The following is a 20,899-nucleotide window of genomic DNA, read 5'->3' as shown; positions in this document are numbered from 1 at the left end:
TGTCATATTTCGTTTTCGACAAATAGAAATTGGCAATCGTCAAAATTTCTTGTTATCTTCTGTATTCTTAGACAAATAATTCATGGTATTACTTTATTTTACTAAAAATTAAAATGATAATTTTTTGACCCAGAAAAGTTTAATATGAATACATTTATAGTAAATTTGACAGTAGTATAAAGACATGCATTGTATAATATTGGATTACACATTTTATTAGAAAATTTCAAGAATTAACCCATTTCTCTGGTTAATTTGCGGTTAAATCCCCACATCCGTTAAATAATTTTAAATGCTGTGATAAGTTATATTGTTGCAATAGAATTATTAAAATGTTACTTTAGTTTTAAAGTATAAATAATGTATCACGTTAAACACAAAAAAATAATAATACCGTCTGACCAAAATATAATAAAAAAATACTCAGAAAAGGAAGAAAAATATCAAGTACTGGCAATAGAAATAGAAAGAATTTGGAAACAAAATACGAGTGCACGTCATTCTGTTTATCTGTATCTGTATCACACCGTATTCATTCAATAAACATCTTGCACAAATCCATTTAGATCAGAATATTCATACCATTCGCAAAAAGAAGTAATTCTTTTATACATGTAATATAACACGACCTATTTTAAACCACAAATGAACTTCTGATGGACTTGGTTTTGGCCACATCCATAGGGAGGATACACCAATGAAAGCTGTGAAAGAAAATAGTAACAATAATGATAATAATGGTAATAATAAGAGTTGTTTCCTTTTGTTCATAGCTCTCAGACTATGTACTCTATCAAGTATTTTATCTTCTAAATCCACATTAGTATTCTCCTATTTCGTTTTCTATCCTCTAAGACTGCCTGTTCATGATATGGGGTACCAGAATATTGTATGTAACATTAGAAGAGTTATCGCTTTACAATTTTAGAAGTCCTTCCTATATTTTTTTTTTATAAAATTGGTTGCTTTTATCATTTTAGTGGAATTTCCAGTATATTATGTATTTATCTTATTAGTTGTTCACCACAATACTTAATCAATTCTGGGATAATCTCATCTTTAATCGAATTCTTTTTTTAGGTTTATCGTCCCTCCTAAACCACCTAGTATTCTGTATTTTACTTCTTCTCTTTCATTTTTGGGTTATTTCAGTATTTATTAAAATACTCTTTTCACAGTTTTAAGATTAACTCCATCTCCTATGAGTTCTCCTTTATCATTTTTGAAATATTGATGTGCTTGATTGATAGTCTTTCTGTTCTCGTTTTACTCTGCTATACAGATATTTTATTTCCTGATTTTTATAGTTTCCTTCTGTGTTATTAATCTTTCATTATACTTTTTTTCTCTCTTATCGTAATTTTGTTTGTCGTCATTGCTTTCTAATCATAATTTTCTCATTTTCTTCAATTCTTGTTCACATTCTTTGTCTAATAATTTCTCACTATATATGCTCTAAGTTTTTACTATTCTCTCCCTCTTTTAACATTTTGTACAAGATCTTCATAGTCTTTTCTATTTTTTAGATTCATATATTATTATTCTGCATTTCTTTGTTTTTCTTCTTTATAAAGCCTGCAAAATTCCATTCTGTTAAATTTTTTTGTCATTGATATTTTATTCGCGATATTAACTGTTTCACATTAATTTCAACTATAAAATAGTCTAAATTTGCGTCTTATTTGTAAACATTTTTTCTTCATCCTTTTAATTGGGCACATGTCGATATGGTTAACTGACTTCCTGTCTGAAAGGACTCATTCTTTTCCATTCCATTTTATAATCACATTTTTTTCTTAGGCAAAGTCAATTAACAACTTATCATTTTAATTTATTTTTGAATGATTGCTAAAGATTAATAAGACTATTATCATATCGTATTTATTACTAGTAAAAACCGACCCTCAGCATTCTCCTCTCATTTCCACTGTTGAAAAAAATATACCCTTTGATTTTTAAAATATCTCTTCCTTTCTGTTTTGTTTCGTGAACCTCTACCAGATCAAAATTGTTGTTTTATTTGATTTATCAGATTATTTAGCTCTCCTTGTTCAAAAGTACATTTCATGTTTCCACCTTTAAATAATTTTCTATCTTTAAATTTCAGATTTTTCTATATTATATTTTCTTGTATTTTTCACCATGGCTTTTATATTTTTCCTGTGTTGTTCTGTTTCATTTTTTTGCATATCTTCTCTTGTCATTACTTACAGATTCAGTTTTAAAAAGGAATCGGTTATTTTCTTTGTGCCGAATTTGTCCAAACATAGAAACAGCAAAAGAACCACCACACAACAAAAATACACATAGGTATTTATATCTCACATATTATATACAGGGGTTTTTAACATGAGGTCAGTTTTATGGGCGCGACACCTTCGAAGCTGTCTTGAAAATATAATCTATAATCTATATGAAAATCTTAAAGTACTGTAAAAAACTCTAATCCTTAGTAGATCTGTGTCGATTGAATGTTTGCGTATTTATATGACGACCACATGGACAGAATTATATTTTCGCGAATAAGTAATTACTTTGTACATATTCAAATTTAGGTTCAGTTTGTTGTTAATGTAGGCAAACCAAACTATAATTTTGTTCTGGCCTGAGTGAAGAGATGCAAGTATGCATCGTCAGCTTACGAAAGCCTCTTATAATTTAGCATATCCACTGTCAAAGTCATTTATGAATAGGAGAAAGAGAAGCGGGCCCAAGTATGAACTCTGGGGAATTACTTGCTTACGTGATTCTTAAAAAATATTAATACAAATTTTACATATACATCCATAGAAACGAAAAAAGCGTTTCTATTTCTAAACTTATCCATTATCATAAATTCCGGTAAAAGACGAAATGGCTGAATCAGAATTAATAAATTAATAGTATTAGTAGTAGCTTGAGTTGCCCTATAAATTTCTTTTAGAAGCAATATTTCATATTCTACTTACGCAGTATAAAGTCCTTATTTATAAGAAATTCGAGGGGCTTTATGTTGAGGATTTTATAATAGCGTCTGTGGTACAATAGACTTCTTTTCTGAAGTGTTATGAAGTGTAGGGAACAGTTATCGACCCGCAAATCATTATAGAAGATAAAAACCCGTATTAACTTTTAATAAATTTATGACCCTATTGGTCGAAGGAACACTTGTGAAGTAAAATCGATATGTATCGTAAGCTTTGTCGTCAGGTTAAACTCTGAAATATGTTCTGAACAAATATGTAGTGACAAATAAGGTAGAGCTGAATCGAAATATACACGGTGGGACACTTCTTTCATGTTTCATTAAGAATGTGACTTAATTTAATGAGTAACTTCTCAGGTTTCATCTCCATGTAAGTTCTATGTATCTTCACAACTCCAGAAGGTGTCATAGTTTTGTAATAGGTAAATTTCGACAATATTTGGTTTCTTCAGTATGAGAAAAAATTTGAGCTTATCGATAGATAAGATAATATTTATAATATTCAATTAGAGAAAGTACAACGGAGATTTTTAAAGACTATTCATTTTATTAGTCATGGATTTTATTCTCCTCGTGGTACACCTCAAAATTTATTGCTTTCTTGTTTTAATTTTAATAGTCTCTGTCGTAGGCGAATTAATTTTTCAATTATATTCCTTTTTAAAATCATAAATAACACGTTAAATGCAGACTCGTTAGTCTCAAGGATTTTATATCATATTCCTAGATTTAATACTAGATTTCACTCCGTTTTACAATTAACTACACCTCGTACCAATTTACTAATAGCATCTACCCTATATCAAATGATTTCCAATTACCAGAAGTATGAGGATCAACTTGATATATTTTTTCATTGTATGAATGACATAAAAAAAATGTTTGTCTAGTAAATGTAATCCTTATCTTGTATATGTTAGTTAGCTTATTTGTTTTATTTGTCTGTTATTGTTTATCCTTAAGTTCTTTGTCTGGATTTTATATTTTGATTGCTCTATGTTATGTAGTATTTATATTTTTATATTTAATGTTAGTTTGTCTTTTTCTTTTAAAATTTAGTTAAGGTTTTCTGTTTTACCTTATCCTATAATTGGGACTTTGTCCCGTTGGATATTGTAATTTCTAAATAAATAAATAAATAAATAAATACAAAAATAAATAAATAAATAAATAAATAATAAATAAATAAATATAGGGCGCTAGTTACAGGGTAGTTTCTAGTTAGTTACTGGTGATACAAATATAACCTAAACTTTGTTTGTACTCCACATATTGATAACTTAATTAAAAAATAATGGTCTTTTCATTTTTAGTAAAAACTATATACTAGTCAAAAAACAGAAATCGATTCAAAACAAAGGGGATGAAACATCCCACTGTATGTCAAAATGAAATATTCACTTATTAAGTAAGATTTAGAAACAAGAAAAGTTTCAAATATTATTACAAGATTATATGTTTTCTGTGAAATACAGTGATCAATAATGTTATTGTAATAATTTTTTTAATTTTGATGAAAATGTATTTTATTCTTTGGGGATTCAAAATTTCGTACATCAAAAAAAAAAAAAAATTATTTTTCGCCAAAATCGCTCTGCTATTGGCGAAAATGAGTTTTAGTTAGTCATTGCACTGAACCAGTGTAACGCCATTATATTTATGCCGTACTTATCACAGAATATATATTCGCAATATTTTAAAAAACATTTTTAAAATAACTATTGTCTACAAAAGTATTTGAAACATTTATAACTTTGTTGTTTTTAAATGAAGGTTTGTACAGATATAATAGCATAATGCCTATAACACATGTGACAGTGGTAATTAAATTAATTAAAGAACTGAATTGTATGTTTTAATTTATAAACGATATACAGGGTGTTTCGGAAATAATTGGGTTCTTGAAAAGGATGATAGAGGGCACTTATTAAGCAATTGATAGTCTAAAACATTACGTTTTAAATTGAAAAAAAATTAACATGAAGATTTAAAGAAATTTAAAGCCGTCTGTCCGGTCCCTGGTGCGGAAGCGCTGATGGCAGTTTTGACGGTTTAAATGTTGTGTTCGAAAATACTGAAATTTATTTAAATCTCGTTTAAAAATTTAAATGAATAAACGGATTAGCAATAGACGATATACTCTACAAAAATTGTTAAAAGTTGTTTCCATGTGCTAATAAATATGCTTCCAAACGACGGTTAAAGTTCTGTCACCAAAATCACCACATTCATTGAAAGCCGCTGCTGGAATCGAGATATTTGTACAATATGAGGATTTACATCACACCAGTAGTGAATGTTGTGAAATTAGTATGCCGTCTCTGGTAAAACAACATTCGTCTGTAAAAAGCACCTTGCTTGTAAAATCCGGATCTTGTGCTATTTGATGTCGAAACTACTGGCAAAATTCCACACGGGGCTGCATATCATTGTTATTTAATGTTGAACCCTTTGTAGTTCACAAGGGTGTAATAATTGTTCTAGTAGTATACGCCACACGGTACTGTTAGTTTTATACGCCGCCTAAATAATACTACAACACACAACACACGTGCACAAGATGCACAGGGTCGATTTACATTTATGGTTAATTTTCTTAATTAATTTTCTCGAAAACAGAAGCATTTAGATCATCATTTGGTTAATAAAAGTTGCTCAATTTCGTGCCCTCTAGCACCCTTTTCATGAAACGCACTTAGTTCAGAAACACCCTGTATAAATGAAATTGTTTATTTCAATTTTATACATTTTTTTAATAAACATTCATTCTACTTCTAAAATGTCAAATTCCTAGTAGGAGTCCTAAATGAATTTATACGTTCAGAGTTTTTTTTATTATTAATAAAATTCATTGAAAGGCCCGTTCTTTAAGAGCAAACCGAATAATTCATTAATATTTCCATCGATCCTTTCAGATGGCTGGCGCAGATCCAAAATGGCAGAAGGATGCCGCCGACCAGAACTTCGATTACATGTTCAAACTACTCATAATAGGCAACAGCTCAGTGGGGAAAACGTCCTTTTTATTCCGATACGCCGATGATAGCTTCACGTCTGCCTTTGTGAGCACCGTCGGAATAGACTTCAAAGTCAAAACTGTTTTTCGACACGACAAAAGGGTCAAACTACAAATATGGGTGAGTTTTTTTCCTTTTAGATGTCTACCAATGAATTCGAACGAGAAAGAGGGGGTGGATATCTACCAATCAGTTTTCAACTTAGGAAAACAGAACGACAGGATTCTAAGGGAAGTTTTTTGTTGGTGGGTGTATTGGTGGGTGTATTACTAGTCTCTAACAAGCATATTGACAGTGAATAATGTTGTTTCTTATTTAAAAGTGTAGGCGTAACAGAAAGCATAATTAGGTCAATTTCATAAATGGTAGAAATAATGATAATCATGATGAAATTTCTATTAAAACAAATTAGTTTGTGCAAAGTAACTAACTCAACGCAGTATTTGACTATCAGTTTTTTCAGGTCTCATATACTTTTCCACTATTCGTGTAATAATGTAATACCGTACTTAGTTAGCCACTCACTCGTTTAAATACAGGGTGATTCACAACTCAATGGACATAGAACAGGTGCGTTTAGAGGATACCAAAATAAGTTGATTTTTCATTTGATTTTTTTTCTCGTACCACGGTCCATCAAATTATATGACGTAATCTGCTGCATCCATATCATTTTCACAAAGTTCAAGACCTCGAACCAAGGATGATGTTTTGTAATTTCATCCTAAATCAGAACATTGCTTTCTACAGGGTCATTCTTTTCACGGATGAGGCTGGCTTTACACAGAGAGGGATTATAAATAAGCACAACAGTAATGAATATTCGGATCAAAATCCACATGCTACAGTAACCTATCATTAGCAAAGAGACTTTAGAATTAATGTGTTAGCAGGTATTGTTGGGCGATATTTGGTTGATCCAGTTATTTTACCAAACCGCTCAAACGGCACCAATTATTTGAATTTCTTACAAAATCCTGCACTACTAGAAGATTTGCCTTTACCTACGAATGTGATTTATGCATGATGGTGCGCCTTCGCATTTCAGTATGGATTTCAGGAATTTTTAAACAAACAGTTTCCTAATCGTTGTGAATTACCCTGTAGTATAATGGAATTTACCACAATATCCTTAAAAAAATGTGTGGTCTGGTTAACAATAGATGGGAATTTTGAACTGTCAGCAGAAATATAAAGCAGAGATAGAGGAGGGGACAGTATACAGGGTGTATTTAAATGGAGGGGCACAAATGATTCCAGAGATTCCTTGGGTGAAAATAAGTCGATTTAACCTAACATACCTATATCCCAAGTCGCATAATAAAAAAAGATACAGGGTGTCAAAGTGAAAAATAAAAAATGGTTTTTCCTTAATAATTTCTATAATTTTAGTCATAAATATTTCAAATTTTCAACAGAAAGATTTTTTAATGATGGGAAAATAATATAATAATGATTTTTGAGTGTCGAGTACGAGGCGCCCTCTACAGACAACATTATGCATTAAATACGTAGTAACTTTTTTGCCACCAACCCCCGTATACAGCTTTTAGTAACGAAATATGAAATATTGGACATTTTTGAACAAAAAAGGTATACTTATTGAAAATGGCTAAAGCCAACCGTTGAGGAGATATTTTTAATTTCATAAATTAGTGTTACGGATTTATACCTCCACGAATACCAAGGTTCGAGTTACTCAATAAATTATTAGTTTAAAGTGTTAATTGATTTTAGTCACTATTTACCTGCATCCTAGAGATTAAATAGTTTTGGAATTGAGTAAAATAACAAATTATGTATACTAATGACGAGTATGTCGATATGTTGCAAGTATTTTTTAAATGTTACAAGCACTGTGCTGCTGCTATATGACTTTATCATTCCAGATAACCAAATATCCCAATCGTAGTGTTCCTGCTAGAAAAACTTTTGCGGCGGTAGATAGAAGACTTCGAGGAAACGGGCACATTCAACCTTGTCCTGAAGATACTGGCAGAAGACGTCTTATTCGTAATGTAGAACTTGAAGAAGTTGTCCTTGGTAATTTACAAGATCAGAATTCTGAAACTAGTACCAGAAAATTGGCGACACACTATAACGTTTCACATACTACGATTTGGAAAATTGCAAATGATAATCTTTTATACCCCTACCATCTACAACCTGTGCAGGAATTGACTGCTGCGGATTTACCTAACAGGATAGATTTTTGTTAATGGTATATGAACATTTCAAGGGAAACAGAAATACTTTATCCAGTATTTTGTTTGGTGATGAAGCGTCATTTCAAAGACATGGTTTAGTGAACCATCACAATAATCACTCATGACGAAAATCCTCACCAAGTTTGTACATGGAAATTTCAACATAATTTTAGTTTAAATGTAGGAATCGTAGAAGATTATCTTATTGGTCCGTTTATTCTTCCTCGGCGTCTCGGCGAAGCGGAATATTTGAGATTTTTAAACGAGCAACTCCCAATATTGCTTGAAGACGTGCCACTAGCTATCCTTGAACACATGTGAGACGCACATGACGGAGCTCCTGCGCATGGTACATTAGCTGTTAGACAATGGTTAAATTTAAATTTTCCTGGGAGATGGATACTTCGAGGGAACGATGCACCAGTCAAATGGCCTGCGCGATCACCGGATCTCATACCCATGGACTATTTTTATGAGGTCAATAAAAAAATATTGTTTATTCCAACCCTATTGATAGTGTGGAGACGCTTCGTCAAAGAATTTTTGCAGCAGCTGAGGAAGTAAAGAATAACATACATATTGTTTCAAGAGTTCGTCGTAATTTTAATCGTAGAATTAGACTATGCTTACAGGAAAATGGAAATTACTTCAAAAATATCCTTTAAAAAATCTTGTTATTTTTATTGTCAGCCAATTATTTCTCTTAAATTATCTATTGACTGTTAAGTGACTCTTGGTTTTAGTTGTTTTGCTCTTTTTTCTAATAGTTATTATTAAATTAACAATAAATAGGTAAGTATTTTGCAATATTTTATCACCTGAACTGTTATTTCACATGAGATTTCTTTAATGCAGAGTTTAAATAATTTCACATGCACAAGAAAATGTGTTTTTTAATAAAGACACCGAAAAAAACAATTAAATAGAAATTATGCAATAAATGTATTCACACATGCAAATAGTAGGCAAAAATAGTAAAGTAAATTTAAAACAGGAAAAATAATGTTGTCTCAGTTGATTCCTGCGCGCCCTTTTGGTTGAATTTTAAAATAGATCCACAACTAATAATTATTGTGAGGCAATGCGTTCTGAATTTATTAACAAAAGTGTTGTTTATACTTTGGTATTCGTGGAGATATAAATCCGTAACACTAATTTATGAAATTAAAAATATCTTCTGAACGGTTGGCTTTAACCATTTTCAATAAGTATATCTTTTTTGTTAAAAAAAGTCCAATATTTCATATTTTGTTACTAAAAGCGGTATACGGGGGTTGGCAAAAAAGTTACTATATATCCAATGCAAAACGTTGCCTGCAGAGGGCACCTCGTACTAGACACTCAAAAATCATTAATATATTATTTTTCCCATCATTAAAAAACCTCTCGTTGAAAATTTGAAACATTTCTGACTAAAATTATAGAAATTATTAAGGAAAAGCCATTTTTTCTTCTTCACTTTGACACCCTGTATCTTATTTATTATGCGACTTAGGATATAGGTATGTTAAGTTAAATCGACTTATTTTCACCGAAGAAATCTCTGGTATCATTTTGTGCCCCTCCATTTAAATACACCCTGTATAACAATACTTTTTCCTCAATAAATTGAAGATTAATATATTTTTCTACAGTCGACAACAGATATATTGATCATTTGTATATTCGAATAGTTTTAGAATTGTATCATATAATTTATGTAACTATTATTTAAATGTCAAAAATTAAAGCCCAGGAATATTGTGCTAGTAATATGGAAGACTCTAAATCATCATATGTCTACTAAAAAAATAATTAACCCGGTGTATAGCAAAAACGAAATTATTGACGAAAATAACACAGACACACACAAAACAAAGTGGAGGCTCCAAAAACCAATTTTACTCTGTTAAATGCGCTATCACCCTCCAGTTTTTTTTTTACATTGCCAAAAGCCACCCTTAAAACCTAAAAAGTAGCCAGAACCCTGAATTTATTAAGTTTTGTGAGGCTTATTGCATATTTTGAGTATTCAAAGACTCCACCTTTCCAACCCTTCAACATCTGATGAACAATAGAATAGATTCTTGCTAAGAAGAATAATAAGAATCATCACATATCTGAAATTTCTGAAGGCAGTCATGGCAGCCGCTATTTATATGAACTCTGAAATTTTTACTCTCGAATTAAACAACTAAATCCTTTAGCAAATTCGGCTTATGAAGAAATACGTTATTTATACTGTATTGCAAACCAAAATTTGTCAACCTTTTTCCGAGAAAAAATAATGTTTTGTATTTTTTATACCTATATAATAGTAACCATTAGATTCACATCAAAGGCTAAGTCTACTGATACCTTCCTGGAAATCAACACAGTCCTGAAAGGTGTTTATCCTTAAATACAGTTTTCTATTCTTAGGAAGCATACATATTAGTACCTGTCAGAATAATAAGAATATAAAAGGGACTTCACCATGTTTGTTAAGTTCATGCAGTAGAATTCCACGTTGAAGCAAATCAACAGTCTTAGGAAAATCGATATAACAGTCATAGATAAGATATTGAAACACATTACTAAAATTATTTTTTATTTATACGGCTATAACAGTGAATGACATTATTAGTACCTTTGCCTTTAAGGATTGGATATATTATACGAAATAACTTCTAAAGGTTTAAAAAACATATACGCAGTCACAATTAAAAATGCTGGAACAATATCTGGTTCTATGTCATTTTGGGTTTTTACTGTTTATTGCATTTTAATACTACACCATCATCCACGTACTGAGTTGTTAATATACGTGTTATTAAAGTCTTCATAATACACATATTGTCCATATTGAGGGCATCCCCATTGTGGATCATATTTGTAACGTCAAAAATATAAACTGATTAAAAAAATACAAAACCCACGGAAATTGCAGGGCCTGTCTTAAGAACACTTTTATGAAGCATTTTATGTGGTTTAGGGTTGTTTTCGCATTTATTAGATGATGACTATTTTATTTAGCAAACTAAAGCGGACCAATCTATATTTACCACAAAAAATATAGTTGTCTCCGAATTAATATAAAATTTTAGCAAATTTTGAGGCTTTAAAATTGGCTTTCTGGTGTTCAATTGAAGGTGAATGGTTGCAAGGGTTAACTGTGTCTTTGAATATACAAATTGTGACGATCCTACAAATATGATGTGTCACCTCGAGTGCTGCTTTTGAAACAATTTGCCATAAATAAACCTTTATTTTCTTCTTATTACTATAAATTCCTTCTATTTATAGTAGTAAATAGTAAATGTTATATGTTGCAATCAATTTCCAATCACGACTCTATGGAGATTATAAAATTTTAATTATCTAATACTTGATACCGGTTTTCAATTTAACGAAAGATTCTATTTTAATAGCTGGAATTCATGTTATCTTGATGATATCTCTATGATTAAATCGTGTGCAAATTTCTGCCCGGGCCAATGTGAGAGATTGACACCGGTTGGCATTTGACCACCCCCTTAATTAATGAGGTTTTCCAGGTTTCCCTCACTCCTGCACTGAATGGTGGTTAGGGCCTACCTACATAAGTCGTTCCTGGGCGCAAATGCGGCCTGCCTAATAATAATATGCCGCCTCCTCTCCCGCACAAGTCTCAGACTTATGGTCTAATTCTCGTAGATAGAATGATGAGTAGAGATATTATTATTATTATTATTATTATTTTTATCTAAAAAATAAATTAATGTTATTTTATACAATATAATGAATAGAAAAACTACAAATAGCAGGAAATAAACTTTATTGCTTTTATCGTGTTGCAGCGATAAATTGGTAGATTTTCCAACACCAAAATTAAAAATTAATTAACGCGAACCGACGACTGTGGAAACCTCGTTATTAGATGTAAAAATTACATTTGGACTTATACAGCCGCGCAATCGTTAGCTTAATTAAAAGTTAAAAATAACGTCGGAATTGCCACTCCGATTTCATATTTGATTGGATTTGTCACGTCACAGCTTTTATTAGCAGTTCCAGCAAAACCAGTTCCGTAATTCCAGTTTCAATTACAGGCGTTCAGAAATAAAAATATTTTCTAGTTTGTAAAATTTCGTTCGTAAACAAGCTTGCAAGCTACAAAAAGTATTCCTTGAACCTTAATATTTTATTGATAAGATTAGGGTAGTTTAAAGAAATTGTCTATAAATATTTATTTGCGGCATTATTTTTATTATTTTTATTTATATTATAATTTATGATTAATTTTAATTATTTTATTGGCTGGAGGTGTATTCAACGATGGTCAATAATCAGTTGGATATAAATATATGTACAGAGAAATTAGACAAATTGGAAAACTAAATTAATTAAATTCTCTGTACATATATCTACAGAGATTTTAAATAATTTAAATATACACCAAAAAAATAAAACAGCGAACATCACTATTTCGGAAACCCCTTTAATAGAATATCTATGTGATGAAAATACGGTATGATAGGGTAAGAGTGTGTCTGGGAAAACACTAGATTTGAAGTAAGCACACTTCATATCTACCTAATTTGACCAGCACCACCTATTATAATCAAAAAACAATATTCGATAGTTTCTATATAGAAAAATTTCATAAGCTGCATAAGAAATTTGAGAAAATTGAACAACATATTTATGAGTAGCAGTTACTCGTGATTGAAAGCTACCTATTAAATCAGTTTTAATCCTGGGATTTAGGCGAGTTTAAATTTATAAATATTGTGAAATGCAGCTCAGGGAACAATCTATACTATTATTTTTTAGAAAAGCAGTTCGTATTTTTTTGTTTATGTTACTCCAACAAAAATAAAGTTTGGAAGATATACAGCACACTTGACACTAATAGAATCACTATTATTTTTTACTGTATTTACAGCTACAAGTGGTAGACGGGAAAGAAATCGCAAAAAGTGACTAAATATCCTAAACATGACTTAAAAAAACCTCTTGAAAAAATTGATAGAGGTATATTGTCTGGTTGAGATCAAACAAAATATCATATCCCTTAGTCTATATATAATATATAAAATAAATAAGTATATGTAGAGTCTAATCATATGATTATTTAACCAAGACTTAACCGAGACTCAAAGTACCGGGCCTTAGAGTTTAGAGTAATGCCTAACGCGGAAACTCCCAGTGCATGAAAGTAATAGCAAACTGATTGGGAGCTAAATACTTAAAATCCTTCGTAATTCTATATTTAAGACAGGCTTAAGAACACAGTTCAAATGAAATCAACCTGGGGAGAATTGATTTTTAGGATTCCACAAAAAATATACATAAAAAACACAATCTGTCGAGCTCGCTCGAAAGATATACTTAGATTCCTTTATAATCAATGAGTATTTTATATTGAACAAACAATTGGACCTTCTGGATCTGTACGATAATCTGAACAAATTTGGATTTTAAGCTAGACCTTTATTTAGACCCCACTAAAATCAAAATTGTCGGAAAATTGGAGTTTCCTGTTGTAGGACCATAGCATCTTCTGGAAGGGAAATACCTGAATGTTGATAGTGGCTAATGCGGATGGACGCAAAGCTACGTCATTAATCATATTTACGGTAAAGATAAGGTCAAGTAAAAATAAGGGAAAAAACTAAAAGAAGAATTACTCAGCAAACTGCATCTACCTAAAGGGAAGACGAAATGTTCAAAGATATAGCTATAATGAATGAAAGATATTTATTGGAAATCAATATTATTAAAAAAAAAACAGAAAAAGGTCACAATTACATGATTTCATTAGTAGCGATGAAATAATTTACAATGATGCCAGTGACGAAGATGTTATAGAAGAGGTTATGGATTGAAGAAACCATTGTAACGTCATATTGGCTAAGTAATATCTGTGAACGAAAAAATGATGAAATGGAAGTGAATTTAAAAAAAAATTGCTTCCCTCAAAAACCTACACATTTTCGTGGTCTAAGCTACAAGATCTAGGCTAGTTGAAAAATGTAATTACCATAATACCCGAGTATATAACACGATGCAGAATCTTAATTAAATTTGAAGTTGATTTTTCGAGATATAACATATTTTGAGTACTTGTTGATTTATGTTTAAACTATAATTTTTTTATATTTTATTAAATATTTTCAAATATGTATTAAGATTGAAAAGTTCATAGTTTTGAAACATTTCTTTTAAATGTGTTTGAGTTAATTTATAAAAGCATAATCTTGCTTCAAAACAGTTTGTGTTGTTAATTACATTATATCCGCTTCAGGTGTGATCACCATGCTTAGTCCATATCATGGTGAAGTGTGTAGCATAAGCGGAGTTTTTGAGAATATATGATAACATTTTCAGGAACTTTCCTAATTGTATAATATACCACCATTTACAAGATACCTCAGATGTCATTTTTAAATTACGAGATATTACTTTTAAGTAAGAGACAAATTATAGCATTTAATATTCGCACTAATCAAATTTTATTGCGCACTTACCCTTGATTGGAATCAAGAAACACATTTTCCTTCATTTTATAAATTTCCACTTGACTTTTGTTTGTAAAAGGTTAACCAAGTCAGTATTGAATTTATCTGTAAAAGTTAGCGTTATAGATATAAGTAATATTGTAATTGCCACTTTAGTGAAAACTAAAAGATCAACTATTAGTTTTTAATTAAAAATGTGAAATCGTGTTTTTCAGGACACGGCAGGACAAGAACGATATAGGACCATAACTACTGCCTATTACAGAGGAGCCATGGGATTCATATTAATGTATGATATTACAAATGAGGAATCGTTTAATAGTGTACAAGACTGGTGAGTCACATTTTAGATATAAAAATCTATTGTTTAAAGATATTTGTTTATAGCATTTTATAGAATTTTTACTAGGTATATCATAATTGCTATTTTGCAATTTGTGCAAACAAAAAAAATGTATTAAAAAATGTGATAAAAATCTTAATTTCTAAATATTTCATTCAACTCTCTTTAATATGAATAAATGGTCACATACATATAGAGTGTTAGAGAAAGTATAAAAATATATGTCTGGAAACACTTCATTTCTGAGATGTTTGGTTTTTAGCGTAATAAATTTGTTTTTGTCTAATCTTCCAAAAGCGATGGTTCAATCAATTTGGTAATTATAATACCTGATAGCTTTGCATGATTAAAAAATGTGGCCGTAATACTCGTAAATGAGATTCAGAGCTACCGACATCTTTTATTTAGCAGTGCTTGAAGCCATTAAAATTTTCACAAAAATATTAAATAGCATATGAAACAGGAAAGTAAATTGCATAAGACAAGTTCTTTTTATGAACTGTTATGACTTGTTTTGTATTTATTTATACATAAATATTGATACTGAACACCAATGCAAAAATGGCAGATATGCATTTTGTGCATAGACATCCCAATGGTAATAGGCTTGAAACTCGTCATGTGATTTCGGATCTGTGGAAAATTTGGTAAATATCCTACTGACTGGACTTGTCAGTAGGATATTTATGAGCAAATTTTTAAGGAACTAGGAGAAAATACTATGGAACTAATGTTACGCAAATTGCGGTTCATTATCCACCTTCTTATTTGGAGAACCCTTAGGGAACCGCTACTACTGTACCCCTACCACATCCGACACTCAATTCCCCGGACCGACCATAGATTTACATTTTGTAGATGGTTTTTGAGAAAACTCGTTAACAATCCCAATTTGACAGCATTCATCCACATGCTTTTGTTAGAGCCAGACATCAATGGCACTTTACTTTAAATGTTTGGATTAGCGCTCTGGGAGATAGGCTAATAGGACCTGTTGTATTTCGTAATTAATTAAACCCTCCTGCGTTTCTACACATTTTAAAAGGGGTACTGAACGAATGTCAGGCGTGATTTGTGGTGCATCGTCCTTCTCATTCAGTTCAATGACCACTTAGATCGCCAGACCTAAATGTGCCGAGCTCTTTATTTGAGTTTATCTTTGGTATACACATAACCAGTTGAAAACTTGAAAGTTTTGCAATAACGGATAAAAGCTTACATCAAAATGTATTGTAGCTTGACTTGGGATATTTGAAAGGAACATAATTCATTTTTAAGACCATGCAGAGCCTACATTAATATTCAAAAAATACCGTTTGAGCACCTCTAATAATGTATATTTCATGAAATAAGAGTATTAATCCTCATAATTTCATTTACTGTCCATTTTTTTAAATTTTTTAACCTTTTACATATAAGGGTTGAAAATTTATTTGCAGCAATGAGATATCACCTTTACTTTTTGTTAAATATAAATTCTTGCAAGAGATGGAAAATAATAGGAAATTCTTTTATACTCTGTATGTCGAACAGTTCTTTTAAACATATTTAAATTTAATTGTCATTAGTTTTCTTATATTATGACTTAATTTAAGTGACATTACAAGGATGCAGTTTTGTAGATATGAATATCTATAAAACCGATGTAATATGAAATCAGAGAAAACGGCAGCAGAAAGCAGTACCTACATGTTAGTTACTCGTAGGATATTAATTGACATTAAATAGATATTTCAGAAAAAATAATGTTTTAAAATTTTTCAAAAGAAATAATGTCCTGAAGTTATGACGTGGATTAAGATAACACTCTAAGGCCTAAGTGCCGCGGTGGAAAAACAATTCCACCACCCTCCGACATACATACATACATGAGATAACACTCTGCGTTAAGATTCAAAAAAAATAATTGAGAAAAAATTCATAACAGGATCCGTAGCTTTAGAAAATCCTTGGCAACTTTATATAACATCCCTCAGATGTAACTATGCTGAAGAGTAGTGGTAATTACATTTTACAATTTCAGGGTAACTCAAATTAAGACGTATTCGTGGGACAACGCCCAAGTCATTCTAGTTGGAAACAAATGCGACATGGAAGATGAAAGAGTCATTAGCTTCGAGAGAGGAAAGCAATTAGCTGAGCAGCTTGGCGTCGAGTTCTTTGAAACTAGTGCGAAGGAAAATATTAACGTTAAGGTAAGTACTCACTGACTAATTACAATTACAGAGCGATCATAAATGATTACAAGCCACGTGATTAGTAATTTTGTTTGGAACAGTAACTTTATTTCCTTCGTGTTGCCAATTAAATTTCGGGGTCTTCTATGAGTTTGATAACTATTATATACATTAAAAAAAACTTGCAACGCGCTCTTTGTATGCGTGTTTTATTCAAACATATCATTCTTGATATTACGCCTACTGCCAAATAATGGATTGTTACTGCTGTGGAATTTTTATCAAGAGCGTATAACTTAGCCAATTAGAATACATAAATTTAACGTAACATCCCTACCCCCAGTACATTTCCAGATTTTATATTCTCGTTTTGTTAAATTATTGTGTCATTCAAATATTCTTAATTATTTCTCTGGTTCCCTGCAACTGACAGACATAATTATCATCAGGATATTGTACTTGCGATCGTGAAATATAAATATAATAAATTTAAGTAAGCCTGTCATTTGTCTTTACGAAGACGATGAGATGTGGCAATCACATTAATGGATTCGGTTAATAGAATTTTATTGTCAAAGTTTTCAAGTAATTTATAAGAGATATCTCATGCGGTACAAATCAGAATGTATTGTAGAAATAGTTTTGACATCCTTTCAACTATAAAACATCAATTTGTTTAAAACAAAGTCTTCTTTTAACAAAATTACAAAATAATAATTACTAGATATGCAATAAGTAGATTTTGTATACAAATTTTACTGTATATTTGTCTTTAGGAAGGTGAATTTTCCTCGGAACAATTTTTATTCCGGAATAAAGAATAATATAAAGGGAAAATCCGGAAATTGGATTGGCCTGGCACTGATATACGTCTACTAGAGACAAATTTTTCCTGTCGAAAAAGTCGTTTTTCATTTTCAAGCATTGAGATGGATGAGAAAACGGAGAGGTTACTTGACTGCTAAAATGCTATTTTATTCTCAAAAGCGCATTAAAGAAAATTGACACAGAATACAATTTTTAATAAATAAAACCCGTTAATATCAGGAATAAAATAAATTTCAATAAACTATTTCACGCAATTGCGATAGAATATGAGCGTATCTAAATTTGTTGGCAAAGACCCTCTAATAAGATTATTTCTCGTTATTAATCCTAATCAGATCGCATTTACTAAGTAACTGAGCAGTAATTACACAAATAACAACAGGATTATCCCTGTACTATGAAAAACCAGTTCCTCTGATTCAGATTCAGTTACATGTTATGCTTTATTTTTCCGTATGGAAAGACTCATACTTATTGTAACGCAGGTATATGAAAGCAAAAAATTTAAGCAATATTTATATATTGCCAGTAGCATTTTTGTTTTCATAGTAGGTATACATAATTGCTATGAAAGTTGTTGACATATATATTGTGAAAAGTCTTCGTTTAAGTGAAAAATTTCATGGTTAAATACATCCCATTTTCATTGGAATAGAGAAAATATAAAGAAACCATTATAAAGAAGCTATTTATATTTACTGACAACAATATCTGATTAGGTACCTATATAACAAAATTTGAGACTGTTAGTTAATTCACAGAAATTCTCTGCTAAAATTAATTTTGAGAAAATGGGGCTTTCAAGTAGTGGAATTTCGCCACTTTATGTAAAAATAAATTCATTGAGAGTATGTATTTGTTTCCAGTACATTTCCAGTTTCATTTAATAAATGATGTACTCGACAGAGATTAGTCACTATATTGTAATCAAAATCTGTATTTGAAAATTATATGTATTTATTGCTAAAGTGGTATTAGTTGCTTATAAGCCTTGTTTTTTGATAATATATCTGTTTTCGATTAAATAATGGACATAATGCGTTATAACCGGGCATTTAAAATCCATTATACCCAGCATCACTATTCAGGCTGTCTTACGGTGACGGCTCATTAGAATATTTCAAAGACCACCTACTTCGATTTGAATTTTGAAAATTTGGGCCATGGGGTTTTCGCAGGACGCTTTCTATAAAAAAAACTGTCCTATACCTAATCTGACCTTTTTAGAGACAATCGACATTTTATAACATTTTGGACAGATGCAAACGTTTCGAAAATTCCTTATATCTTTCTTTGTTCTGGAAGCTTTCACTTGCTATTAGGAACACGGAAAGAACATAAGATGCACTACTTTCCATCAAAATTTTCTTCCATCAAAATTACCTGAAGAAAATTATACTAAGTGTCCAATTTTTTACGTTAAATTTAGAAAATTTAAAATCGACAAATCTTTAAATTCAAATAGAACACTGTTTTTTTTTGCGCTATATTATAGAAAATCAAATTCTGAGAAAATCGAAATTGTAATCCCTGCAATGCCTATATCGGTGAAAAAGGAATTTGACTTTCTATATCTATATAGTGCCAAAAAAGTACAGGGTACTCCATTTAAATTTAAAAAGTTTTGTCGGTTTTAAGTTTTCAAAATGTAACGTAAAAAATGGTTCACTTGGTACAATTTTCTTCAGGTGATTTTGATAGTGGAAGATAGTGCATTGTATTTTCTTTGTGTGTTCTGAAACGCTGAAAATGAAAGCTTCCAGAACGAAAAAAGATATTAGTCCAGACGGTATATGTTTCAAAAAGTTCATATTTGGGTGAATCGTATATCCACGGAGATTTTTGGCTTTTTGACTTTCAAATATCTGTAGAAATGAACATTTTTCTATGCGCATAAAAAAGTGGGCTTAACTTTTGGTGGCACAATGTGTTAAAAAAATTCGAAAAATGTTATATTTTTCTTCCTATTTAATTATGCATCTTTTCAAGAGTTGATTTTAGACGAAAATGGAAGAGGAAAAATTTTTTGTAATTATATGTTTTACAAAATGTGACTAGTTACAAATCGAATGAATCATGATTATTGTAAAAATCGAAAAAATAGCCAAAAATGGGATTAAAAAATATTACTTCTTCGGGATTTTTTTTGGGGTTATTAAATTGGGTATAGGACTTTCATACTTGGCTCAAGAAAACTTCATGTTATGTAGAATCATCACATAAAATTTCATTAAAATCGGTTCAAAAGATTTTGCATAATAAACTTGTAATCCAGATTTAAAAAAAAAAATTGCAAATTTTCAAAATTTCGGCAAAAACCAAGGCCCTTAAATACTTGAAAATTTAATCACATATAGAGGTGCTCTCAAGCTTTCAAACGTTTTTTGAAAAATTCGAATCCGTGAATTAGGAGAGCTCTGGCGCTTGTTTAAACATTGGTCGAATTTTGTACTTATAAACAATTAGAATAACTTTGTGAATATTCAATCAAATCAAATTTTAAAGCAGGTTTTAAAAGTTATTGGAAAGACGCTACTTTTAAAAAAAAACAGATCGATTGGTCAATTAATTACGTAATTATAGCCGATCAAAGTTAACCGTCATTTATACTAAATGTATTGGGACATCCGGGCAAATTTTTCGAAAAATACCTTTGGTATTCCGAGTACTTACCAGGTCTAAGTTTGCAATACTTTTCTTCATTGGCAACCTACTTTAAAACGTGTTTAAAGTTATTTATTCAAGCAAGAAATTCAAGAAAATCGTACGGGTGGTGGTGGTGGGGGAAGCAGAGAGCGCGGCCGCTTCGGCCTGCTGGAAACTGAATCGGCGAGTTCAAAACCGCGACGCGCTTAAAAATTTTTAATATCTCGGCTTCTAGAGGTCCGATTTTGATGATTT

General features: G+C 30.8%; 1 protein-coding gene across 6 annotated transcripts in view; it reads left to right on the top strand.

Annotated features, from left to right (window-relative positions):
* LOC108908469 (ras-related protein Rab-3) overlaps window positions 1–20,899 on the top strand; it is a 40,589-nt gene that overhangs the window by 17,226 nt on the left and 2,464 nt on the right. For all 6 annotated transcript variants that reach the window (XM_018712511.1, XM_018712510.2, XM_018712508.1 and 3 more), the window contains 3 exons: window positions 5,881–6,102; window positions 14,866–14,984; window positions 17,017–17,188. In XM_018712511.1, the coding sequence (XP_018568027.1) occupies window positions 5,881–6,102; window positions 14,866–14,984; window positions 17,017–17,188 (513 nt within the window). The remainder of the gene's footprint in view (window positions 1–5,880; window positions 6,103–14,865; window positions 14,985–17,016; window positions 17,189–20,899) is intronic.

This window comes from Anoplophora glabripennis, unplaced genomic scaffold, assembly GCF_000390285.2.
Source record: "Anoplophora glabripennis isolate ALB-LARVAE unplaced genomic scaffold, Agla_2.0 scaffold240, whole genome shotgun sequence".
Lineage (NCBI taxonomy): Eukaryota > Metazoa > Arthropoda > Insecta > Coleoptera > Cerambycidae > Anoplophora > Anoplophora glabripennis.
This window is presented reverse-complemented; position numbering and strand designations above follow the sequence as displayed.